General features: G+C 38.3%; 1 protein-coding gene across 1 annotated transcript in view; it reads right to left on the bottom strand.

The window, feature by feature from the left end:
- The window catches only part of LOC137281856 (von Willebrand factor A domain-containing protein 8-like), a 59,589-nt gene that overhangs the window by 14,700 nt on the left and 22,545 nt on the right, over window positions 1–22,344 (bottom strand). Inside the window, exons 9-29 of the mRNA XM_067813510.1 lie at window positions 22,091–22,195; window positions 21,516–21,626; window positions 20,900–21,034; window positions 19,995–20,072; window positions 18,982–19,142; window positions 18,396–18,509; window positions 17,595–17,763; window positions 17,220–17,291; window positions 16,559–16,674; window positions 14,571–14,787; window positions 14,019–14,167; window positions 13,518–13,593; window positions 12,489–12,624; window positions 12,260–12,379; window positions 11,455–11,660; window positions 10,422–10,573; window positions 6,934–7,048; window positions 6,384–6,522; window positions 5,475–5,692; window positions 4,833–4,952; window positions 342–412 (exon numbers count right to left, since the gene is read on the bottom strand). Coding sequence (XP_067669611.1) covers window positions 342–412; window positions 4,833–4,952; window positions 5,475–5,692; window positions 6,384–6,522; window positions 6,934–7,048; window positions 10,422–10,573; window positions 11,455–11,660; window positions 12,260–12,379; window positions 12,489–12,624; window positions 13,518–13,593; window positions 14,019–14,167; window positions 14,571–14,787; window positions 16,559–16,674; window positions 17,220–17,291; window positions 17,595–17,763; window positions 18,396–18,509; window positions 18,982–19,142; window positions 19,995–20,072; window positions 20,900–21,034; window positions 21,516–21,626; window positions 22,091–22,195 — 2,780 coding nt within the window. The remainder of the gene's footprint in view (window positions 1–341; window positions 413–4,832; window positions 4,953–5,474; window positions 5,693–6,383; window positions 6,523–6,933; window positions 7,049–10,421; window positions 10,574–11,454; window positions 11,661–12,259; window positions 12,380–12,488; window positions 12,625–13,517; window positions 13,594–14,018; window positions 14,168–14,570; window positions 14,788–16,558; window positions 16,675–17,219; window positions 17,292–17,594; window positions 17,764–18,395; window positions 18,510–18,981; window positions 19,143–19,994; window positions 20,073–20,899; window positions 21,035–21,515; window positions 21,627–22,090; window positions 22,196–22,344) is intronic.

The raw sequence follows: 22,344 nt of genomic DNA, 5'->3' as shown, positions 1-22,344 counted from the left end.
ATTGTTCTTAATACTCTTTTTCAACCTCTTTTGACATCAAGAAATTTAGACAAACTTATAACAGGTCTTGCCTTAAAATATCTAAAACACTAACACTAAGTGGTCGGTTTGTCAGTTGTTCGCAAATAACTGACACTGACTCACCCTTGATGAAAGTCCTTGAGAACTCGGAATAGTTTCTGAAACATTATCTTTTCTTCAAAGCATCTACACTTCAAAGTTTTATCAGGGAACTGAACTCCTGAAGGTGCAGCAGTACTTCGAGGTGTCCATACAGCATGCTAATCACTGATATGGACCTTGGTTTTAAAGACAGGTGAAGTGAACAATGAGAGTCTTACCCATTCTGTTTGTAGAATACAACAGTGTTGTAGCCATCAGGGGCAAATGAAGGACACAGGCGGAACGGATTCTGGTGGGAAAAGTTTGTGAGTGAAAAGATTTATTAAATCAGGTTTAATTAAGGAAAGACAATACAACTAAAATAGAAACGTATCTTTTACATACGTGTTCTAATGAATGTTTTACAGTCTGTCATGATATCTATTCAAGATCTGACTTTAGAAAATTCATCCATCACAACAAAACATATCAGACAAAATACATTATGTTCACTGACAATTTTAACTCATTAAGCCCTGGAGCCGCTCCACTGCCCAACACCTGGCACCCCTCGTTGACTGCCTGACAAGGCTAATTAGTGCTAATCATGCCTGATTTCCCTGACAGGTCTCGGATATGACAGGAAACTGTCTAGACTCACAAACAAGTACTGATTATTTAATTGAGTCGTAAAAATGTAAATGGAAAAGAGGCCGATGTGAATACATATATTACAGCATTTCATGTAATTTATTACCTGTGTCTCTCATACCCCTTTGCCAGTGTGTGCTGTATTTTTATCAACACCTACTCCGTCTTTGTACATACAAGATGAACAAATATACAAATTCCTCCTGTCTCTCTCATCGTATGGACTGAATTATAATATATTATTTATAATAGAGTTTAAATAGAGGGGGGCATTCATTATAATCGTCAATATTTTTTGCCAATACATTGCTCGTGCTTACTGACTGTTTCAAGGAAAGTATCAATAGGTGTGTAAGAAACATGGAACATATAGAGATTTATAGTTTGTCATTTTGTTCATCTTAACTTAACGCTGCAAACATACATCACCATTCATACACATACATACTGCATGATACATTTATCATTACTCGATGCTAAACAAAGCTTCCCTTCATGTGATGGGATAAAATATCCCGAATGTAACGCATTATGTCTCAGTTACTCATTACATTGGCTGATATTTTGACCAATCGTATAGTGAGAACTTGTCACATTGGAAGGGCAAGGTGATGGGGCGTGGCCTAAATTTCTGAAGAGCATGTTTGGACACTCAAAGTGATAGGGTAGAGATTGATTATTGGCTCTATCGTTGACCAATGGCTATGTTGTGTTTCGGCTGTATCAACTATCATTCATGCAACAATTTGTGTATTGTAAACATAACATCAGTTACTGTAATGATGTATGAAAGAAACACATAAGACATATGGGAGTAGACTGACACTATGACGAATGTAATTGTTCTCAGATGGTGAACACACATGTCTTAGTATTTTGGAAATGTAAAAGAATAACGACTGAAATGCAACAATTGAAGAGAATGAGTGAATTTAGTTTTACGGCGATTTTAGCTATATTCCAGCAGTGTCACGTGGGCTTCACACATTGTGTCCAACAACTGACGAGAATGGTATACTTTACCATTTTTACAACACAACTAGTGCATAAAGCGTTATCGTCCTTGGAACAAGTCTTTATGGTAGGCCTCAAAACAGTCAACGCACAAAAACACATCACAGCTTGAACATCTGCATCTGATGTCTCGACGTTTGCCAGTCCGTTTCATTGTATGTAAGACATACTTAAACCAACTGATGTCCCTCTCATATCATTGTGAGAGATTAAATTGTTCAAAACATCTATGTCAATGGCAGTAAAGTCGAATTTACGCACATGCATAATAATCTATGAAAGAAGCGTTTTCGCTGATACATTGCTTGTGTATACTGAATATTTTAAGGAAAGTACTAATAAGCTAGTCTGTGACTTACATATAACAGATTCAGTTTGTCGCTTTGGTTTATCTAGATTTAACGCAGAAAATATACGTTATCGCACGAACATACATGCATACATATTGTATAATGCTATTCCTTGCACATACATAAGACAAAGGGTCATGGGATGGGCGTCATCAAAGTTCCCGAATAGGACGTTTTGTATCTTAACTGTTGAATATAGTCCCTGATTTGTTATCGTATCATGAGATACCTGTCACATTGGAAATGACAGGTGATGGGGCGTGGGCTAAATTTCTGAAGAGTATGTTCAGTAACTAGACAGCTTGGATACAGATTGACTATTGGTTAGATCGTTGACCAATCGATATGCTAGATTTCGGCTTATCAACTCTAGCTATCATGAAAAACTCTGTGTATCGTGAACATACATAATCGTAAGGATGCCTGAAATGTACACGTAGGACTAACAAGCACTTTGACGAGTTTATTTGTTTTTTTGAAGCGCTTAAAGCGCTACAGTCCGATTATTTTTACCCCAGATAACCCAATCCAATCATTGAGTAGAGATAGTATTTATTTGCATATACCTTTTGCGCACACTACTTGTACATCAAACATAATGGCTTGCTGAACATTTCAATATAATCGGCACATTGTTACGAATAAATATCATAATTCAAGTACATGTATTATAGGATTAAAAAAAGTAACACGATACTGATTTATTGTGATGTATACACTTGTACTTGAATCTCCCCAAATATTTATGAAGATGGGCATACATATATTTGTTTTGAAAGCAAACGAGGTTCAGAAGATTGGCAATGGGCATGACTCCACAAAACAAGTTGTCCAATGATGTAACAGCGCATAAGTTTGTTTTACACTTGTCACGGGACAAAAGTTTACCTGGACATGCATTCGACCAGAGGCTGTTATTTTGAGGTTGAAAGAGGTGTTCATATATTTAGTGTTGTCTGATTGAATGATTACATGCATCAATTCCGTAACTGATATATTATCGTCCTTTTATTGACGATGGATCTGATACACATGATCATTACACAGGATAAGATAATTACAGGGATCAAATACAAACATTTCTTACACAATGCTTATGTAAATTGCATTGAAAAATCACATTGCATATAAGCATGAAACAGCTTGAACAAAATACCCCAGTTACCTTTGTATGATTTATGTGTACTATATATGTATATTATGAGTAGATGAAAGAGCTATCACTTCATATTCGATTATGTATTATTGTCAACTTTAAAAATCGATAGTCGCAAATGAATTAGGTCTAAATTAGTAACTTGGTTTATTTCAAATCTACACGAACATGTAATACAGTATTGCTATTTATGTCTACGATATATTATATGAACTATCACAACGAATGAATGATTTAATTTAGAAGAAGGTTTTGCAACCTTGTCAATGTTAATTCAATCAATGTGCAAACATAGTATCTTAGTATTCACTGCCAATGACGAGTAACAAACACGTACCTCCTGCAACAACATCTCATAATCCCCTGTCTCACAGACATGTGTTCATTTGCCTGTATAAGCCCCCGACATTGCAAGCAATTGTTATCAAAACACATTAATAGTTCTGATTAACACAGAAAGTAACCTCTCTCGTAAGAAAGGCTAATCTTTGATTATTACTGCTAAATTGATTGAAATTATAGGTACAGTACGAATTTAAAATGTAAAACCCCCAATACGCGGCTCTCGCTGAATGAGAGGTGCTTTTCATATCCCCAATATGTGGCTCTCGCTGAATAAGAGGTGCTTTTTATCACCCCCAATACGCGGCTCTCGCTGTGAGAAGCTAATTAATTTGCCGCATATATGCGGCTCTCGGCCTTAATGGGTTAACCTAAATGTTAGAATTTTTATTTCAACATATTCTTTAATGGAAAAAAACCCCATAAAATAATGATAACCAACATATGTTCAGATTTTAGTACTGTTGTCCCATCCAGGATTAAAACCCCACACTCTCAGTGTGAGGCACCTTATTACCAGCACAGAAAGGCAGCACTCTAACCCATTCAGTCTTAAACTACAGTCCAAGTAAATGTAGGCTCGGTATTATTCGTTATGCTGCTTATACTGAACCAAATGAACCCAAGTAAATGGTTGCGTCAGCTAAACTTTTCAACTGATCAATCAGAACACAGCTTACCAAAACTTGAAAGTTGATATTTGCACATACCTTTGAAGTTTTACCTTGAAAAAGTCTGTACCCCAAGAATTCTGATTGCTATTTCCCACGCCATCACTTCCAAGTGATTCATATGGAACATGCCACAAAAGTCAGTTCGTGGAAATATCAGGTGCTGGTAACAATGACATCAGAAAGCCCTAAGCATATATATATATGCGATTTCTGTAGATTTTTGCTTGCTGAGATATCAGTGTCAGTGAACAGGGAATTTTGTAAGTCCTGTCGAACCTAAAACAGTGGCCTTTGTCTGATTAGTTAAATCCTCCCAGACATCTAACATTTGATTGGGATGGTCATAGGTTGTTCAAAGGTTTACGGACGTGACCTTCTAGTAGAGTTTGTTAGGCGCAACATAGCATTGTAATGAATCATATTGAGTCTCAGTTTTCTAAAACTGCTTTGTTTGTGTAAAGAGAAAACCTATAACCCATGAATCAGCGGTACTGAAGCTCACCTTTGCTCCATATATTGTATAACTTCATGCTAAATACATACCACAACTTTGGGAGATGATGTTGGGAAGCGTCTTTTCTCTGGAGGTGTTTCAGGAAGAGCATCACTCATTAACCTTGTCACCTGACCATTCTCGATGTTCACTGACAAAACTACATTAGTCTGAAACACAAAAATATCAGCACTTTTACATAATTGAAATGAGTTCCGTAAACCATACACTCATGTGGAGAATAAAACATGAAGTAGCATAATGAGCAATCGCTGGTGGGTGAGTGAATGAGTTTTATGCTGCTTTTAGCAATATTCCAGCAATACCACGCAGGGGGACACCAGAAGTGAGTTTCACAATTTGGACTCCAATGTGGGGAATCCAGCTGAAACTAGACTGGAATGGGTTCCAAGTGTGTGATCAGTTGTCTTTTCTTATTTTATGTTGTTTTCAGCAGCATTCCAAACAAGTATTTCTGGACCCGACAAACAAGTGATTGACATAAAGCATCCATACATGTCATCAGGTTGATGCGGTATCAATCAAATCATTGACAATAATCACATGATCCGTTTAGTCATCTCTCATGAGCAGCATCGACTGCTGGCCACAAGTTGGAAACTAAGAACCAATACAGGTTTTTCAGTCATTACATCACTGGCAGTAATGAGTTACAAACATCCAACACCTACCACTTCTTCGTGCAGGATGACAGAGTCGTCTAAGGGAGATGACAGTGCCTGTATCTTCACTCTCGGCTTGTAGGAGCCAGAGGTAGAGGGAAAGACGTCATACAGATCGACAAAGTTGCATGTCTTTTTCTTTGTGTCCATGGCGTACAGACCGATAGGGTTGGCTGTGGCTACGTAGATCATGTCGGTCTTGTTCTGGCCAGGACTCCGGTGTGAAGCTGGGGAAACAATTCACAGAATTTGATCACGAGCGAGTGAGCGAGGGAGTGCTGTTAGCAGTATTCCAGCAATGTCACAGCATATGACAGCAGAAATGGGCTTCACACATTGTATCCATGTGTGGATTTGACCCCAGACCTTTGGCTTTAACCAGAAGACTAACCTACACCCCACATCGATGAAAGAAAACATAAACAAAAACAAATACATACCACTCAACACGTATTGGGGAGATTAGTGGAACCTGAATATGTTTGACTTGTTGCTGGGAGCATTTGTCAGGTAAATAGCATTCATTATTTCAAACAGGCATGTTCAGTACCAGTACACACATACATTAGATGCTTTCATGTATTAACTTAAAATAGCCTTGTATCGCTCTAAAACACTGAGTAATATACAAGTGCAGAGAAGCCTACATTAGAGTGCTGCAATTTATAGTTTCAAGGATCAAAATTGGTAGTTTCACCATAAAACTGTTTTGTCTGTAGATCCAAATTGTGAGGAATTTTCCTCAAACTTAGTAGAATTTCTATTTTCAGTATTTTGAGGCTAAAATCTGTGATAACTATGATAAAATCTTAGATGGTTGGCATCTCTGTAAGACAAAATCTGAATTCACTTTGAACTGAATTTGGTAACATCAAGGCATGTCAGCTTAGCTGTCCATATTGCCTTTTTATGAAGTACCTTTGCTGACAGCAACATCACAGATAATATTCATCTCCTCCATCGGCAGCTGCCAGTACGCCTCCTGTTCTGTGAACATGGCTGACCGGGCTTCTGTTCTGTCAAGAGGCTTAGTCTCCAAATACATGGCAACAGGACCCTGAAAAACAAACATTATTGATCCTCTGGGTTCATGACAACCTAGATTCTGAGAGGTTCATTCTCCAGGGAAGAGGATAAATACACATAAATTCATTCTATAGACTGTAAGATTTCTTTTGAGGCCGATGAATTGCTCACAACACCAAATCTAATAACTGCAACTAAACCTAATTTTGTATCAAACCAAATAGAAGATATGAATATGAATGCTTACTTTTATGAGATTTCATTTTTTTTCGAAACTTGTGTTTCTTTGGCTCTTATAGACAGTAAACTGAAAGAGAATGTTTTTCACAAATGATACGGTTATCTCTTCATTGGGATACTGTTTTTTTTCAATCAAGTTTAAATTTCAACCTCCATGTTTCACAAAACATAAATATGCACAGTCTATGTTCTTCCTTATTACCTTGACTCCAATCGTTGTTGTGTCCACCGGCAGACTCATTAGTGATGTCTTCTGTCTCATTCCCTGCCCTGACGTCTTCCATTGTCCAATCATCTCAAAATTTGGCAACGGAAACCTGCAAGATCACACGCCATCACAACTTGGGAATGATCAGTACTTAAGGGAAAACACACTGCTTAAGCAACCATGATTTTATGCAACATATCGAAAACCTAGCAGCAGATCCATTGTTTTCCTGATTTCGTGTGTCCCCCATCCAACAAATATCATCATAGTAGGTCCACAAATGTCAACTGAGATGACCTTCAGAAATTGGACTTGAGGGGACTGAATGGTAATTCTGTGCTTGTCTGCACCATCCACTGCTATGACTTGCAGCACTTTCATCAAGGGGACCCATGATCCAACTGAACTTCCATTCACAGATACATGAAACATTACTCTCACAGAGAGGTTGAGAAAATTCATCAGGTCAAGAAGGCCTGACAAACTGTGAACAGGAAGTCACTTGGGTGGAAAACCAGATCCAACCGGATCCAACCTGATGTATATCTTGTCCAATCCCGGTAAATCTATTCCCAAGATAATATGTTGCCACGTCCCACCTACAATGTTGCTGTACAGGAAAGCATCGTCTTTCACACCTGCCATGGCTAGAAGGCTAGGACGACCGGTGAAGGAGAAGCGGTTAAAGAGGTTGGATACGGGATGTGACAGCAGCAGCACATATTTCTGTTACTCAGTTATTTCATTTTATCCCAATTCTAAACTTTCTTCATGATATTTATCCTGAGGTAAACCTGGGCAAAAGTTATCCCCCCTTAGCAATTTAATTTGGGTATGCATTGGGTTTGTTTTAATTGGAGAAAATGTTGATACCCTCAGGCGACATATTTTTTTTTATTTTTGAATATTAATCTACTGTGAATTTACTATGTAAAATTTCATCTTACTAATAAATCTTGTTATCATAAAATCTTTTTATCATTGATGAATCAATATTCATATTAAATTTCTGTTTTTTCTAAAGTTGATTAATGAGTCAAATCCTACATACTGCCTTGAAAATTGATTTTCCTGTTTCGTTTCATATCAATGCTGAAAAATCTCATAAGAAAACACATACTGAAAAAAAAGTAAACAATTTATTGCTTTAATGTTTTTTCAACAATTTATGCTTATGAAGTTCGAATAGATAATTGTGTAGCAAGAGGATTGATTATGGTAGGCTGGTATTACTGAGTTACAGGTGCTTGCACTTGACAACTTGATGACCATTCTATGATACTTCCACCCATATCCGCTGTAATGGTAAGGATCAGAGAACTTGAGACAAGGCAGTTCATATCTGAACAATGTCATATTATTGTCTTTGCATGATTTCTTTCAGTTTAGATCTGACAACATAGCCATATGAACTTGGATCAGGTCAAATCAATCACAGATCAGTGACAAAACATCAAAATTCCCAGTGTGGACAATAAAAGACTTATGAATATACGTCTTTGGGACAATGCATTTCTAATTTCCTCATCTTGGTATGTTGAATATACTGGTATCTTATAAATACTGGTATGTTGAATGTACTGGTATTTTATACATACTGGTATGTTGAATGTACTGGTATCTTACATATACTGGTATGTTGAATGTACTGGTATCTTATAAATACTGGTATGTTGAATGTGACATATTCTGGTACGTTTAGTGTACTGGTATCTCATATACCCTGGTATGTTGAATGTGACATATTCTGGTATGTTTAGTGTACTGGTATCTCATATACCCTGGTATGTTGAATGTGACATATACTGGTTTGTTGAATGTATTCATATTGTTATACACGACCATAAACACTTCATAGGGTAAAGAATTTATTCACTCTCTTATATAAATATTGTTACACGTCCACACATGATGTTTCACCAGACAGCCTTCAGACAGTGAAACCAAGTGATTTCTGAAACTGCCTCATCTGTAACTACCATTATGTGCTGGAAGAGGAGATACTTGGACCCTTAAGTCGTTTGGAAATTGGAAATGATATTGTTATTGGAACAGAAACAGACACTAAAAAATATTAGTCATTCTGAATCTCAGACTTCAACCCCTTCAGTGAAAGGGACCCACTGCAGCTAGTAAACGTATAATGATTTACTTTGGCTGAGCAGTATTTTAAACATCCTGGTGATATGTTAACTCGACATTGCTAAGAGCAGTGACTTGGAAACTGGGCTACTCTTCTCTAATAAGTCCATAACATGCAAATAACCATCCTTACCATTCAACCTCTAAACAATCTTTTCGAAATTTCATTTAAATACATTTAGTCAACACAAATAGCCTCTCACATCACACCTGATACTTCAATATTTTCTAACTCCTATTTAGGGCTGCAACAATTCGGTTTTACTCATTGAAAATAGAATCTGACACCTCAGTTTCAATTTTCGATAACCATTATCGCTGTTTCAGTTTGATATTTAAATACCTATTTTAAGTATTTACACACAGCCAGAATGTAATTCTGACTGTAAGTCAAGCAGTTCAAGTGCTAAAATATGGCGAAACGTGGTTGGTTGATGCCGGGCTAATAATCCCATGAGAACTGTTGCCAGTAGACATTGCTAAATTGACAATAAAATTCACGATAAAAAGCTGAGAGTTAAATGAAATCTGATGTTTTTATTAGTGTGAAGAATCAAACTGAAAATAAAATTCCAAACCATGGCCTACATTGTGTTCACATTGTGTTCTAAAAAGTCGTTTTAGCCCTATCACAGACTGGCCCTTAAAAATTATGACATATTTTTAAAACAAGGAACCTATTTGACACTAAAATGAAGGTACTGTACTATATGACAAACAAACATCACAGTCTTGAGCTTGTCAAAAACTCTCCACAGAAATCAGATACACCAAGAATAAAGATTTGGTTGTTACAAGATTTTGTTCAAAATTCATCATTCAAAGAGACAATACTACTCAACTTTTAATAGGGACATTTTGATCCTGCCTCTCATGATATGTACATGTCAATACATCAACAGTGTTCCAAATCAAAGTGAGGTCCTGAGATCAGCATTTGATTGTATAATCAGTAAATTTCATAAACTATTCTGATTAAGTTAAAGTTCTCCTTATTCTCATATTACACTTAATCTGAAATGGTATGACAGTTAAAGTACAACTTAAGTAGAATCATGGATTCTGAAACTTCTTTTAAGAAGCATATCCTTCTCAACTGGCTTTATTAAAATCTTCTCAGAAAAAAAATTGCTAAAAATGAGTAGCATTGCATTTCTTTAAATATTGCATACATTCTAGTTGTATGAGTTTGTCATATAGTACAGACTTCAACACCACCATATCACATTGTTATGGTCCAGATCAATGACAAACCCTGAGTTAGTACTGAGCAAGGAAAACTGGTCTCCCAGGTTCAGTTTACTTTATAAGTTTTACATCTTGTAACAACCAGATCTTACTCTTTAGCGAGGCTGATTCTGGCTTCTCGGACGCCGAGTGGGATGCCGTGTTTCTCCATAGTCTGTACGATTGTCTCCTGTAATTCCTGGTTGTACGAGTCGAAGTCAAATACGTTCTTCACCACAGTTGTCAGGCCCTCATTGGGGAATTTCTGAAACAGAAGTCAATTGATTGGTTGCTTGGTTGAATGGTTCGGTGGGTGGGTGGGTGGGCGAGTGAGTGTTGTCTGTTGTCTTACAGTCTAAGAGAGCCTGATTTTTTGTAGGAATAATTTCTGTGAATGTGTCTTGATGAAAATGTTCTGTGTAGACGTACATGTACTCAATTCAATGCCTAACATCCCTAACACTGAATCGTCTCCCTTTTCACATTTCCAAGGTGTGGTGTCTACTGTAGCATAAAATCATAAATGCAGAAAAAAATGACTGAACAAAAGCCTGCCATCAAGAAAACAACCTTGAGACTTTTCTAAACAGTTTGAAACATGCTTATCTCCCTCAGACGTGAGAATGACAAATTGTAAAAAACATTGAAAAATCAAGCCATCTGGTTACAGACGAGTCAATGTCATTTTTACCTCGCTTGATAATGGTAGCCACTTTCTCGTGAAATGCAAAGGTACGGCAATTCACTCCTTATACATTACCACTAGAATAGGTTACTGATTGTGCCGTATACTAAGAACTGGGGTTCAGAAACTCAACACATCGCGTAGGTTTTGCAAGTTCACTCTCTGCATTAGAAATATATACTCCGAACACAGTCAGCAAACACTTCTGTGTTTCACAAACAGTGCTTCCCTTTCGACATTACAGCCCCACAACTCCCCTCAAAATTTTTAATGTAAATTTACATCAATCTCAGAAATGGTCAAAATGAAAACAAAAAATACTGAAATATGTGTCATCAAAGTCAGCAAATCTGACCATCAATCATATTAGTCGCCTCTTACAACAATTACGGGTTGTTGAAGATGAATTATAACCCAGATCTTCACAGGTTGTAACAGAAGGTTGAAGTAACTGACATTACCTGTATATGCCGGACCATGTTGACAACTTCTCGTGTGGAGTAGGGATACGATATAAGACCTTGGTCTGCCATGTCACGTAGTTCCCCGAAGGCCATCACCAACTTTCGAAGGGTCCCCTCTGAGACACTTGGACCATACTGTCTCAACATCGCCATCTCTGACTCAATGTCTGGATTGTCAATAGCGTGACAGCTAAATATGTCACCTGAAGAAAACAAAATACCCAAAACACTATATTGTATTTGTGGGAAGACATAAATTTGTTTGTTTGTTTGTTTGCTTGCTTCTTTGTTCCCTTGTTTGTCTGTTGTTTAATGCAACAGTCTAGCTACATTGTGGCGGTCTACATAAATGAGTCTGGGCCAGACAATCCAGTGATCAATAGCATGAACATCATTGTCATCAGTAAATGACATATTACTCCTGCTTCCGTACATTTCAGAAATGGGGCTGTTTAACTCCACTTTTACAAATGAACTTTTTACCACTGAATTATTTTTCAAGATCCCATAAGTCACCAGTTCACCACATGCCAAATCTGTACAACAAGTTTCATCTGAAGATATTAAACACTTTCAAAGTTCGGCTCCAGAAATGAGCACTACCCTCGTGTTCAAGTCCAACTTGACATTTGAATAACAAACTGAAATAAAAAAACAAAAGAAAATCCCATTTAATCAAAAGGCACCATTTCACCACTAAAGTGATCTGTGTAGCAAGTTTTCAAACCAAGGCGATAAAATACTGATCCAAGTTCTGCCATGTAGTGGTGAATTAGCACGTAGAAATTCAGTGATTTCTTACCCATAGCACCAAAGAAATCATTTCCAAGGAAGGGGAACCCGGGTCTGTTTGCTAGAACAATCATCCTGAAATCTGGGTGAGCCACGATCACGGTACTTGAGGGAGAGATTCCTGTCCTGGCTGAAACATACACAGTCAGTCAGGAGTTCAAGGTCAAATCTGAAGTTTAACTTACTACCAAATATCTGGTAACAGTGGATTACAATTCAGAGATCACTAGATGTCTCACCTGACAAAATCCTCCTGCCATCTGCTAGATGCATCTCTCCCGACTCCACCAATGTCTTCAGGACGCATGTGACATATGTGGGAGCCTTGTCTGCCTCATCCACAACCAACACATGACCTTGCTTCACGGCTTTGACCTACAGTGTGATATGAGAGGCTGTCAAGATTTGCCTTATGCCACAACACATGACTGGATACTGTCTTCAGTTAAACAGCTGATTGATTGACTGATTGATTGATTGATTGATTGATTGATTGATTGAGTTTTACGCCCCAAAATTTCATATTTTTGGCGAGTGGAAGGTAAATAATCAAGTCTGGACTGGACAATCCAGTGATCAACAGCATGAGCATCGATCTACGAATTGGGAACTAATAATTATTCCAGGTTTTACTTTTGAAGTAAAAAGAATGACCACGAAAAAAACCAACATCATTCAAAACTCACTCAATAAGTACATTCCATGAAATATGACACAATTGACTAACAGGTTCAGGCTCATATTAAGTCATAGTACTAAGATGTTTGTTATGAAGACTCACAGTGAAAAGTATGGATACAGAGAGACTACAAAATATACATTTAGAAAATATATTTCTCATTTTCAAATCCAGATTGGAATTTCCCACTGTGTCAGTCAGGTTGCCAGAGTCATATTTCAGGCCCATCCTCCCCACTTTCCTTACTCCCTGCTGTACTGGGCTAGGGGTGTACATGTATCTGATGCTAACATCTCTTTGGTGAAGATTATATATTCAGAAAATATGTAAAATTTGATGCCTCATACAAGATAATCAAATTAGTCTCTTTAGTCATCAAAATATGGAGTGAAAGGGTTGTTGGACATTCTAGCAGTAAATGCCAAGGTTGACCTTTGACATCGCCAGGCTCTTGCCAGGCACCCATAGCTGTTACATTCCTGTCACTCATAGGCAGATAACATCTACACTGCTGAGGAGTAGCCAATGGGAGGGGAATTGGAAACCCTTGGGGTTTCTGGAGCTTTGGACCCCAGCCTTTAAAACCTACCAGTGGAGAGTCTTCATAAATAATGACTCCATCTTGGACAGTCGGTTGCAGCGTCAGTGTCTGGACAGTAGTGTCTCTGTCGAATACAACAAGGAACTTAAAATTGTCCCCATTTAAATGAACTCTTCATAGGTTACCTATCCAAGGACATGAAACAGTTCAACTTTCAAATACAATCAGGCATCATATAAAACTCTATTACGGATTACGTAAATACATGTATTAATGTGTCACATCCCACACCTGTATACCTGGATGTACTCCCTGGGTCCAAGGACATGAAACAGTTCAACTTTCAAATACAATCAGGCATCATATAAAACCCTATTACGGATTACGTAAATACATGTATTAATGTGTCACATCCCACACCTGTATACCTGGATGTACTCCCTGGGTCCAAGGACATGAAACAGTTCAACTTTCAAACACAATCAGGCATCATATAAAACCCTAAAATAGACTACATAAATACATGTATTAATATGTCACATCCCACACCTGTGTAGCTGGATGTACTCCCTGGGTCGGTTCAGCATCTGGAGGAAGCGGTCAACAATTTTGTTCTTGCCGACACCCTGGTTCCCTACCAGTAGCAGGTGCTCCCCCAGGGTGAAATCCTTCAACATGTCCTCCATCACAGACAGGTGCTGCAAACATAATGTTACAATAGACAGAGTTGGCACGGAATTGGTCCAAAGCAATACTGTTACATTACTGGTGAGTTGAAGGTCAGAGACTGATTGCTTGTTGCCATGGAGATTAGACAGAATGGATGCAGTTTATACACTTTCACTCTAATCAGTAATAATTAGTAAAACAATCTGTACTGCAGCCGATGACTTCCTTACCAGATATGTATGTGGCTATACAAATAAATATTCTGATAAACATGGCTGTGTTGAGTTTAAAGGTACTTGACTGTAAATTGAAGACTAAAGCAAAATGTGCAGTGAATCAGCATTCATTTTGAGCCAACTGGAAATCTGACACATCAATGTTTGACACATTCGTGTTTGACTGTACACATCAAATCTCAAACATCATCCATACCTGTGGATTTTCATAGAAGAGAATGTCTGGCACTTTTGTCTTGTTCTGGGGGTTGTACACTGGAACCGTTGTGCTGCCGATGCGGAGCATATCCCCCTGAACCTCGCATGTCACAGACTTCTCGAATGATGCCATGGAGTGGTCTTGTTTCAGAGGCTGAATCCCGGCGGAGTCGAGAGTCTGATCCAGAGCTTGTCGGGCTAGACGGGGCAGAAACCTACACAAACCATGAGAGGATTTTCATGACACAAACATCTTCATTGTTTGACTGAAGTATCTGGAAAAGGTTAGAATGTTTTTATGCCACTTCAAGCACAATTCCAGATTTATCACCAGAATAAAGCTTCACGGTGTGGAACCATGTGGGGAATTGAACCAGAGTCTATGGGGTGACTAAGGAAGGCTTTAACCACTGGACTACCTAATCATCTATTTAAGTCATAAAAATGAATGAATGGTTTGGTTAACAAGTTCATACACAAGCAGTGTTCGCATTAACGCAGAAACCAGTGTTCACGTTAACACAGACACATGCATTTTTCACGCTAAATTTTAACATGATTCAGGATTGTACTGAAATTTCATATGCATTTGGACTAATATCTATAATTTTATTTCTGCACCTGCGTTTTTCACACAAAAAATGATTAAAACACGCAAACATTCTTTTGAATGCGTGTTGTGGACGCAGAGATTCTGATGTGCATAATTATAAAAAATACATTAAACATAACAACATATAAAAAAATAACATATTGAAATGATTCTGGATTGTAGTGAACATTTCACAAACAAACAATTTGGACTACACATTTATAATTTCATTTCTAGATGCACTCTTACAAAACTTACTGCAAACACTGACAAGGACATTGCCATACCTATTTTTTTCATTCTCATCATCATAGTGAATATATACACATCACTATTTAGAGTATTGTTATTCTACACGACGAAACATATGATTATTCCCAGTATCTAGACAGAGCACTTATTTAGGACAGAGACAGCGATGCAAGACACATGCTTAATCATGGTGACCTTCATACCAAGGGATGTAACTCTCCAAAACTGGTTACAGGACTGTGTTGAGCACCGTGACATTATCTCCTGAAATGTAACTGCCTGAGTGGGGCGTAAAACTAAACTTGCTCAATCAATCACTAATTGCCGTCTGGGTTTCATTGTTGTTTTTATCTTTAAGTTAGGTTGTTGGGGTTTTCTTGGTGTTGTTTTACACTGTACTCAGTGATACTAGCAGGATGAGGGCCATATATATAAACCTGAAGTCTGCTTCTCAAAATATATTAGGTCATCTCTTGTTTTCCCAGAATAACAGTATTAGAGTTTTTTGTCTTGTAGGGTCAGGTGTTATTTTTTGCAAGAAATACCTCTTCCCATGTTTTACTTTTCGTTAGTAAGACCTCTTCCTAGGTTTTACTTTCTGCAATCATCTCTTCCTAACTCTATATGAACATCAACATTCAAATGATATATGACTGTTTGAAATCAATTGAAACATGTCATTCAAGATTAAGCTCAAAGTGCAAACATTTTCTCTAAGAAGACTGAAACTGCAACACTCAGATTTGAAGGCAGACACTCTACCACACAGCCACTGGCCCAACTAAAAAGTGGGATTGAATTATCTATTTACAGTTACTCTCACTAAATTGATTCTACATACCCTTCAGTTATTGTTATGTAGCTCCATTAAATGATCATCTACATTGTAATTATCCATGATTGATGGTATGTATGTTAGAGAAAACACTTCTCGGTTTTGGTAGACAATGTAAAGCCATCGGGGTCAGGAAATCAGAGAAACCACAACTTGATCCTTGCAGAAACAACATGGAATACTAAACAGCACCTTCACAGAGTCTAACGTCTTCTGCCCACAGCGATCACAATGGTTACAAAATACTCGCTTCACCTCTGCTGAAAAAGGGAAGCTGAGCACCTTCTCAAGGCATCAATATTCTCACCTAGACAGACAGGCCTTTTGTACAATGCCGTACAAGTCTTCATTCGGGTACTGAGCTAGACTCCTGGCAATACGGAGCAGTTGGCGGGTAGACATTGAGGCAGCCATAGATTGTACCTAAAAGAAATTAGTGTACCAATAGTTGTGAGCATAACAAAATGAGACAATGATGAAATAACAACATGACAATGACACAACAATGAGACAATAATGAAATAATGAGACAATAACACAATAATGAAACAATAGACAAAACTATGGCATAAACCACAGTACGCTAAAAAAGCACCTCCTTAGTGTTGAGTGTTTTATTAAAGAAAGATTCGTCCATCTGGAATGTTTCACATTTCTTTTGGAACTGGGTATATTACTAGTGTTATAAGTCAGCAGTCATTTTTTCTGTTTAAACATAGTTCATGGTGATTATGGTGCCTTTGTTACTTAAACACAGTAATATTATGATGGGGTACAATATAAAAACTCACTGTACAGCTTTATTTCTTAATAAACCTTTAGTCAGCCCCTAACCTCTCTCCCCGCTAATGTGTATACCACTTATCATTTTCTTAAAAAAACTTTACAGCAGAGTTTATATCATACTCCCATCATCTATACTACTAACACAGTTGTACATTCAGGAAAGTGGTACATGCTTTACTTACAGTGGGGTCTGTGGAATCTCTCAGATTGTGAACAAAATCAAACAGTTTACTTAGATTGTCAGCATTAGGAACCTGCAATCAAAGAAAATACTAGTTTGTTGTTTGTTTGTTGTTATACGCTGCTCTCAGCAATATTCCAGCTACATCAGAGTAATCTGTAAATAATCGAGTCTGAACCAGACCATCCACTGATCAACAGCATAAGCATTGCAGTATGTAATTATGATACAATGATATGGGTCAACCAAGTCAGCAAGCCTGACCATCTGATCCATTTAGCCGTCTCTTGTGAGAAGTACACATATAGTAAAATAATGGCAACAAATGCCAGAACTCTCTTTACTCCTAGTAAAGTATCCGACAATGAGCACCCACCAGTCTGTGTATAACATCTGTCTCCTCTGCCCGTGAGAGGGGCCGCATGTGGTGGTAAAGGAACATCGTCAACATCTCCGGCGACATCCACTGCTGCTTGCTGCTCCCTACAACTGGGGGCTCCCCGAGGGCGATGAGACGGAAGGACGGATGGATTGGGAAAATCCTCCTGGACACAGAACAGGGACATGAGTAATGTGGAGAACAAGGTTAGACGAAGAGTGAAGCCCCAGAACACCAGAATCACCAAAAACCTTTAAATCCTAGAATAATGACACACACTGTGCAAAATAGTTTCCAAATTTTGCTTGCTAGTCGGATTAGCGATCCCTGAAAGTTGCTTGTCCACAAAATAATTCACTTGAGCGAATTTTGAATGTAGTTACTAAGCAAAATAGAGGAGCATAGGATATTGTCACCATGAAGTCTTTTTCCTGAGCTGCTAATAATATGATAAACATTTTATCATACTTAAAAGTGTATTATATTTTAACAGGTCCAATAAAGTGACATATTTACAAAATGACCCTATGAAAATTCACTCGCCAGCTAGGGCAGCGGTTGCAGAGATTTACTGGCCTGACTGGATTTATACTATTTCGCACACAGCTGACACACCAGAACATCAGACTCCTTTCAGTCTAAGAATTCCTGTGTGACACCAGAACATGAGAGTCCCTTAAAACCAAGAATCCCAGAAACCAGCAGGGTCACTCACTTCTATGTTATTTATGTTTTTAAGATACCAACAGGAAGTTGGTATAACTGTTGCAACTCCAGTTGGTGTGGTTCTGTGCTTACCGCTCCTCCAGCTGTTGTTGTGATAGCCCTGTCTTCTCCTGAATGTCCTGGTATCGGTCATGTCGCAGCAGACGCGTCCCATCATACAGCTGCAGATCTCGCTCGTGGACCAATCTAGAGACACACACACAGTTGTACAAAATGCTGTGGTCACCAAATCCATTCATGGAAGCAGATTTTGTCTAATATATGGAATACACAAGCCTGGGAGTGAGTAAGTGATCATTGTTTTACACACTTCTAAAAACCTACCAATACACTGATTCTCTAAGATCAGCTGCATCCTTACATGCAATACATTTTTACTCAATCCCACACACATAAAGAGTGACCTCACTACTGAGTTAGCAGGAGCTGTTAGATAGTCTAGACGGTAAACTGTTCACTTGTCATACCAAAACCCAGATTTAATTCCTTACATGGATACAATGTGTGAAGCCCACTTCTTGTATCTCTGTCATGTTATTGTTGGAATATTGCTAAAGGTGGCATAAAACTCACTCACTCACTCACTCACTGAGCTAGCATTTCACCCACACATCTAGAGCGAGCATTTCACCTACACGTCTACACCACCTGTTCTTACCTATGCAACACAGAGAAGGAACCAGGGTTTATTCGATGCACTCCATCAAGTACAGCCAGACTTCCTTCCAGGGCAGCTGTGACAAGTGGAGAGTGACGCCACGTGGTGTCGCCATTTGGTAATGTCGTCCTCTGCTGAAGTAAGTCCCGTGATGTCATATCCTAGATTAAAAGAAATGTAACATTCTTCAGTTACAGTTCTCGACAAAAGTACTAGAATCTGTACTTTACTGTGACTTTGTAATCCCAAATGTATCTGATACACTTTCTAAATGGCATTGCACATTAATAACTCTGATAAAACTGTGATATGGTTGATTTTACAAGGTTTCTAACCCATAATGGGAACGTCAAGCAAGGAAAATGATGCCGTGACTTGACCCTCAGTTTGGCAGTCTGCAGTGTAAATGGGGCCAATCACAATGTCACAAGGACATGCCATCATGTCAAATAACATGACAGCTGTACATGTTGACAGACAACTTGTCATGGTTTGAAACAGATTTCAGAAACAAAAAAAGGATGTATAAAGAAAGCATCCACTTGGTCATAATAAGGGAGAGTATTAAACATTCTACAGACAGCTGTTACCATTTAAGTCTGTTTGAAACTGGCAGTAATGTCTTCTTAAGATTTTCAATGGCATGATGCTGTTTTATCAGACCCTAGCAAGAATTTGACTGATAACTGGGTACAGTGTGTGAAGCCTATATCTGGTGTCCAATGCTATGATATTTCTGAAATACTGCTAAAAGCATCATTAAACTAAATTCACTCACTCAGGTATTGATAATTTATGTTATCGGGCCATTTTGACAGATTGGAATGACAGGATATACCAAAGATGTTTGATCACAGGGGGGTTGGGGGGAGGTAATTTGAACAGCTGCATGATGCCAGACAGTCATGACACAGCTCATAAACAACATAATACACTCTTCGATCCTTTAGAAAAACATCTTTGTAAATAGACAGCAACTGGCAAATTGGATCACTACCTTCCTTGATGTTTACCTGATACAACATGATGGGTTCTGTGTGGTAGCCCAGCATGTCGGCAAACTGCTTCACCAACACACTCTTGCCGCAGCCCTGAAATCCATCAGTATTCACATTAATACCATACACACGACTTCTCTTACAACAGTGAGATGTCTGTAGCAGGTTCTACTGATGTGGTCCGTCAGCTTCAAAATTTCAGTTTTAAGCTTGTCAAGGACAAGTGTGAACCATATTTCACAGGTGTTCACCGGTTGTAGCCGGTTCTTTTAAAAGAGAACAAAACTGAGTAAGATGCTTATATTTTTTCATCAAACTTATTTAGTTCCAAATTGTAGCAAACATATAGGAAAGAGAACAGTTTTAGATATATGGCCAATGAATGCTACTTATAAATGAGATCACAACCGATGGATTTTCACTTGTCCGCAGCATAAGTTAGCAGTCTTAGTCCAGTATACCAATATGAATTTTGAAAGCTGTCCATTAGTCCACCACCACAGTAACATCATCACAATAACATCACCTCCATAACGTTATCACAATAACATCACCTCCATAACATCATCACAATAACATCACCTCCATAACGTTATCACAATAACATCACCTCCATAATGTTATCACAATAACATCACCTCCATAACGTTATCACAATAACATCACCTCCATAACGTTATCACAATAACATCACCTCCATAATGTTATCACAATAACATCACCTCCATAATGTTATCACAATAACATCACCTCCATAACGTTATCACAATAACATCACCTCCATAACGTTATCACAATAACATCACCTCCATAACATCATCACAATAACATCATCACAATCATGCTTCAGTCTTATATTCTTCATTGTGATATGTGTTCCCTTTGTTTTCCCATGTGTATACAAGCGTCAGCTTCCCTACCCTTGGACCAACTAGACAGAAGTCTGTAGTGACGTGTGACTGCAACATCTCCGACAACAGAGCATCATGGTAGCCAGTCCTGATGAATGGCGAGTCCTTGTCACCTGCTGATGAGGGGAGTGTCCCAGCGGCAACCTGGAAAGACAATATCTGAGTTTATGCCATGGCTAAAACCTTACTTTGAATACCTTAAAGATATGTCTGGTCAATATATCTCACGTGAAAATATGGCAGGTGACGACTTGAGAGATCTGTGTGACTGTCACCTGAATTGCTGTTAATAAGTTACTAATTCACTAATACCTTAAACTTAATTGTATTACTTGAGACAAATTTGTGGTCAATCAGTTTCACTTGTGTTGCTTTAAGCAATTCATTAATACCTGACAGGTACTGTCTGAGACACAGACATCAACCCATCTCATCTCTTAACATACCTAAATTACAAATAACTGACAGGTGCCCTACTCCCCATAAAAAGAATTGCTATGAAAAGAATTCACTTGTATTGCTGAAACTAAATTACAAAGACCTATCATATGAGACAGGTGTGCTCAATTCATGTCAACTGTATATATGACAGGTAATTCTACTCCCCGGGATTCATGAATCTCACCTGTACTGGATGTGCATCTCGACCCTGAGACAGTGTCACCAATGCCTCATTCCCTTGTTTATCCACTCTGCCAACACTATACACTGGGCTTGACCCAATCAACTCAAATTTCTGAAACAACATGATCAGCAACGTTTAGAGGACATCTTGAATATGATGCATAAAATGGTGCATCCATATCAAGGTGAGACGTAAGCTGATGCCAGTACCAACTTTCACAATAACAGCAATTATGATGTAACAATATGTAAATGTACATGTAAATGGGTAGTCATGCACACTGACCTGACTGACATGCCTTTATATCCCAAATACATAGATCAATGCTCATGAAATCAATCACTGGATTGTCTGGTCTGGACACAAATATTTAGACATCATGCAGCTGGAATACTGCAAAATGCTGCATTTATCAACAAACAAACAAGTCACTGTGACAAGACAATGCTGATGACAAAGGATGTTTACCATCTGAGCCTGATTTTCCTTCTCAGCTTTATTTCTTTAACACACGCACGCACGCACGCGCACACACACACACGCACACACACAAAAGAGTGATCAGCAAAACTCACACTAAGTGTGTCCTCCACAGCCGTTTTCCCCTCCTTGCCCAGCATGATGTTGTATGGATACAGCCTCTGTATCAGCTCCAGGGAAGATACAGATGGTACAGTATCCTGTAACATGGACAAGTGGAGACAACTGTGTTCAGCAACACAAACATTCATATAAACAAGGGGAGAGCACTCCTATTTTCTGTAACTAAAGTATTCCAAGAAATCAACTGGAAAACCCTCATGTCCGTCAAGATAAACATGTGAGAAAA

This window comes from Haliotis asinina, chromosome 4 (genome assembly GCF_037392515.1).
Source record: "Haliotis asinina isolate JCU_RB_2024 chromosome 4, JCU_Hal_asi_v2, whole genome shotgun sequence".
Taxonomy (NCBI): Eukaryota; Metazoa; Mollusca; class Gastropoda; order Lepetellida; family Haliotidae; genus Haliotis; species Haliotis asinina.
The sequence above is the reverse complement of the archived record's forward strand: the minus strand, read 5'-3'. Positions and strand labels throughout refer to the sequence as shown.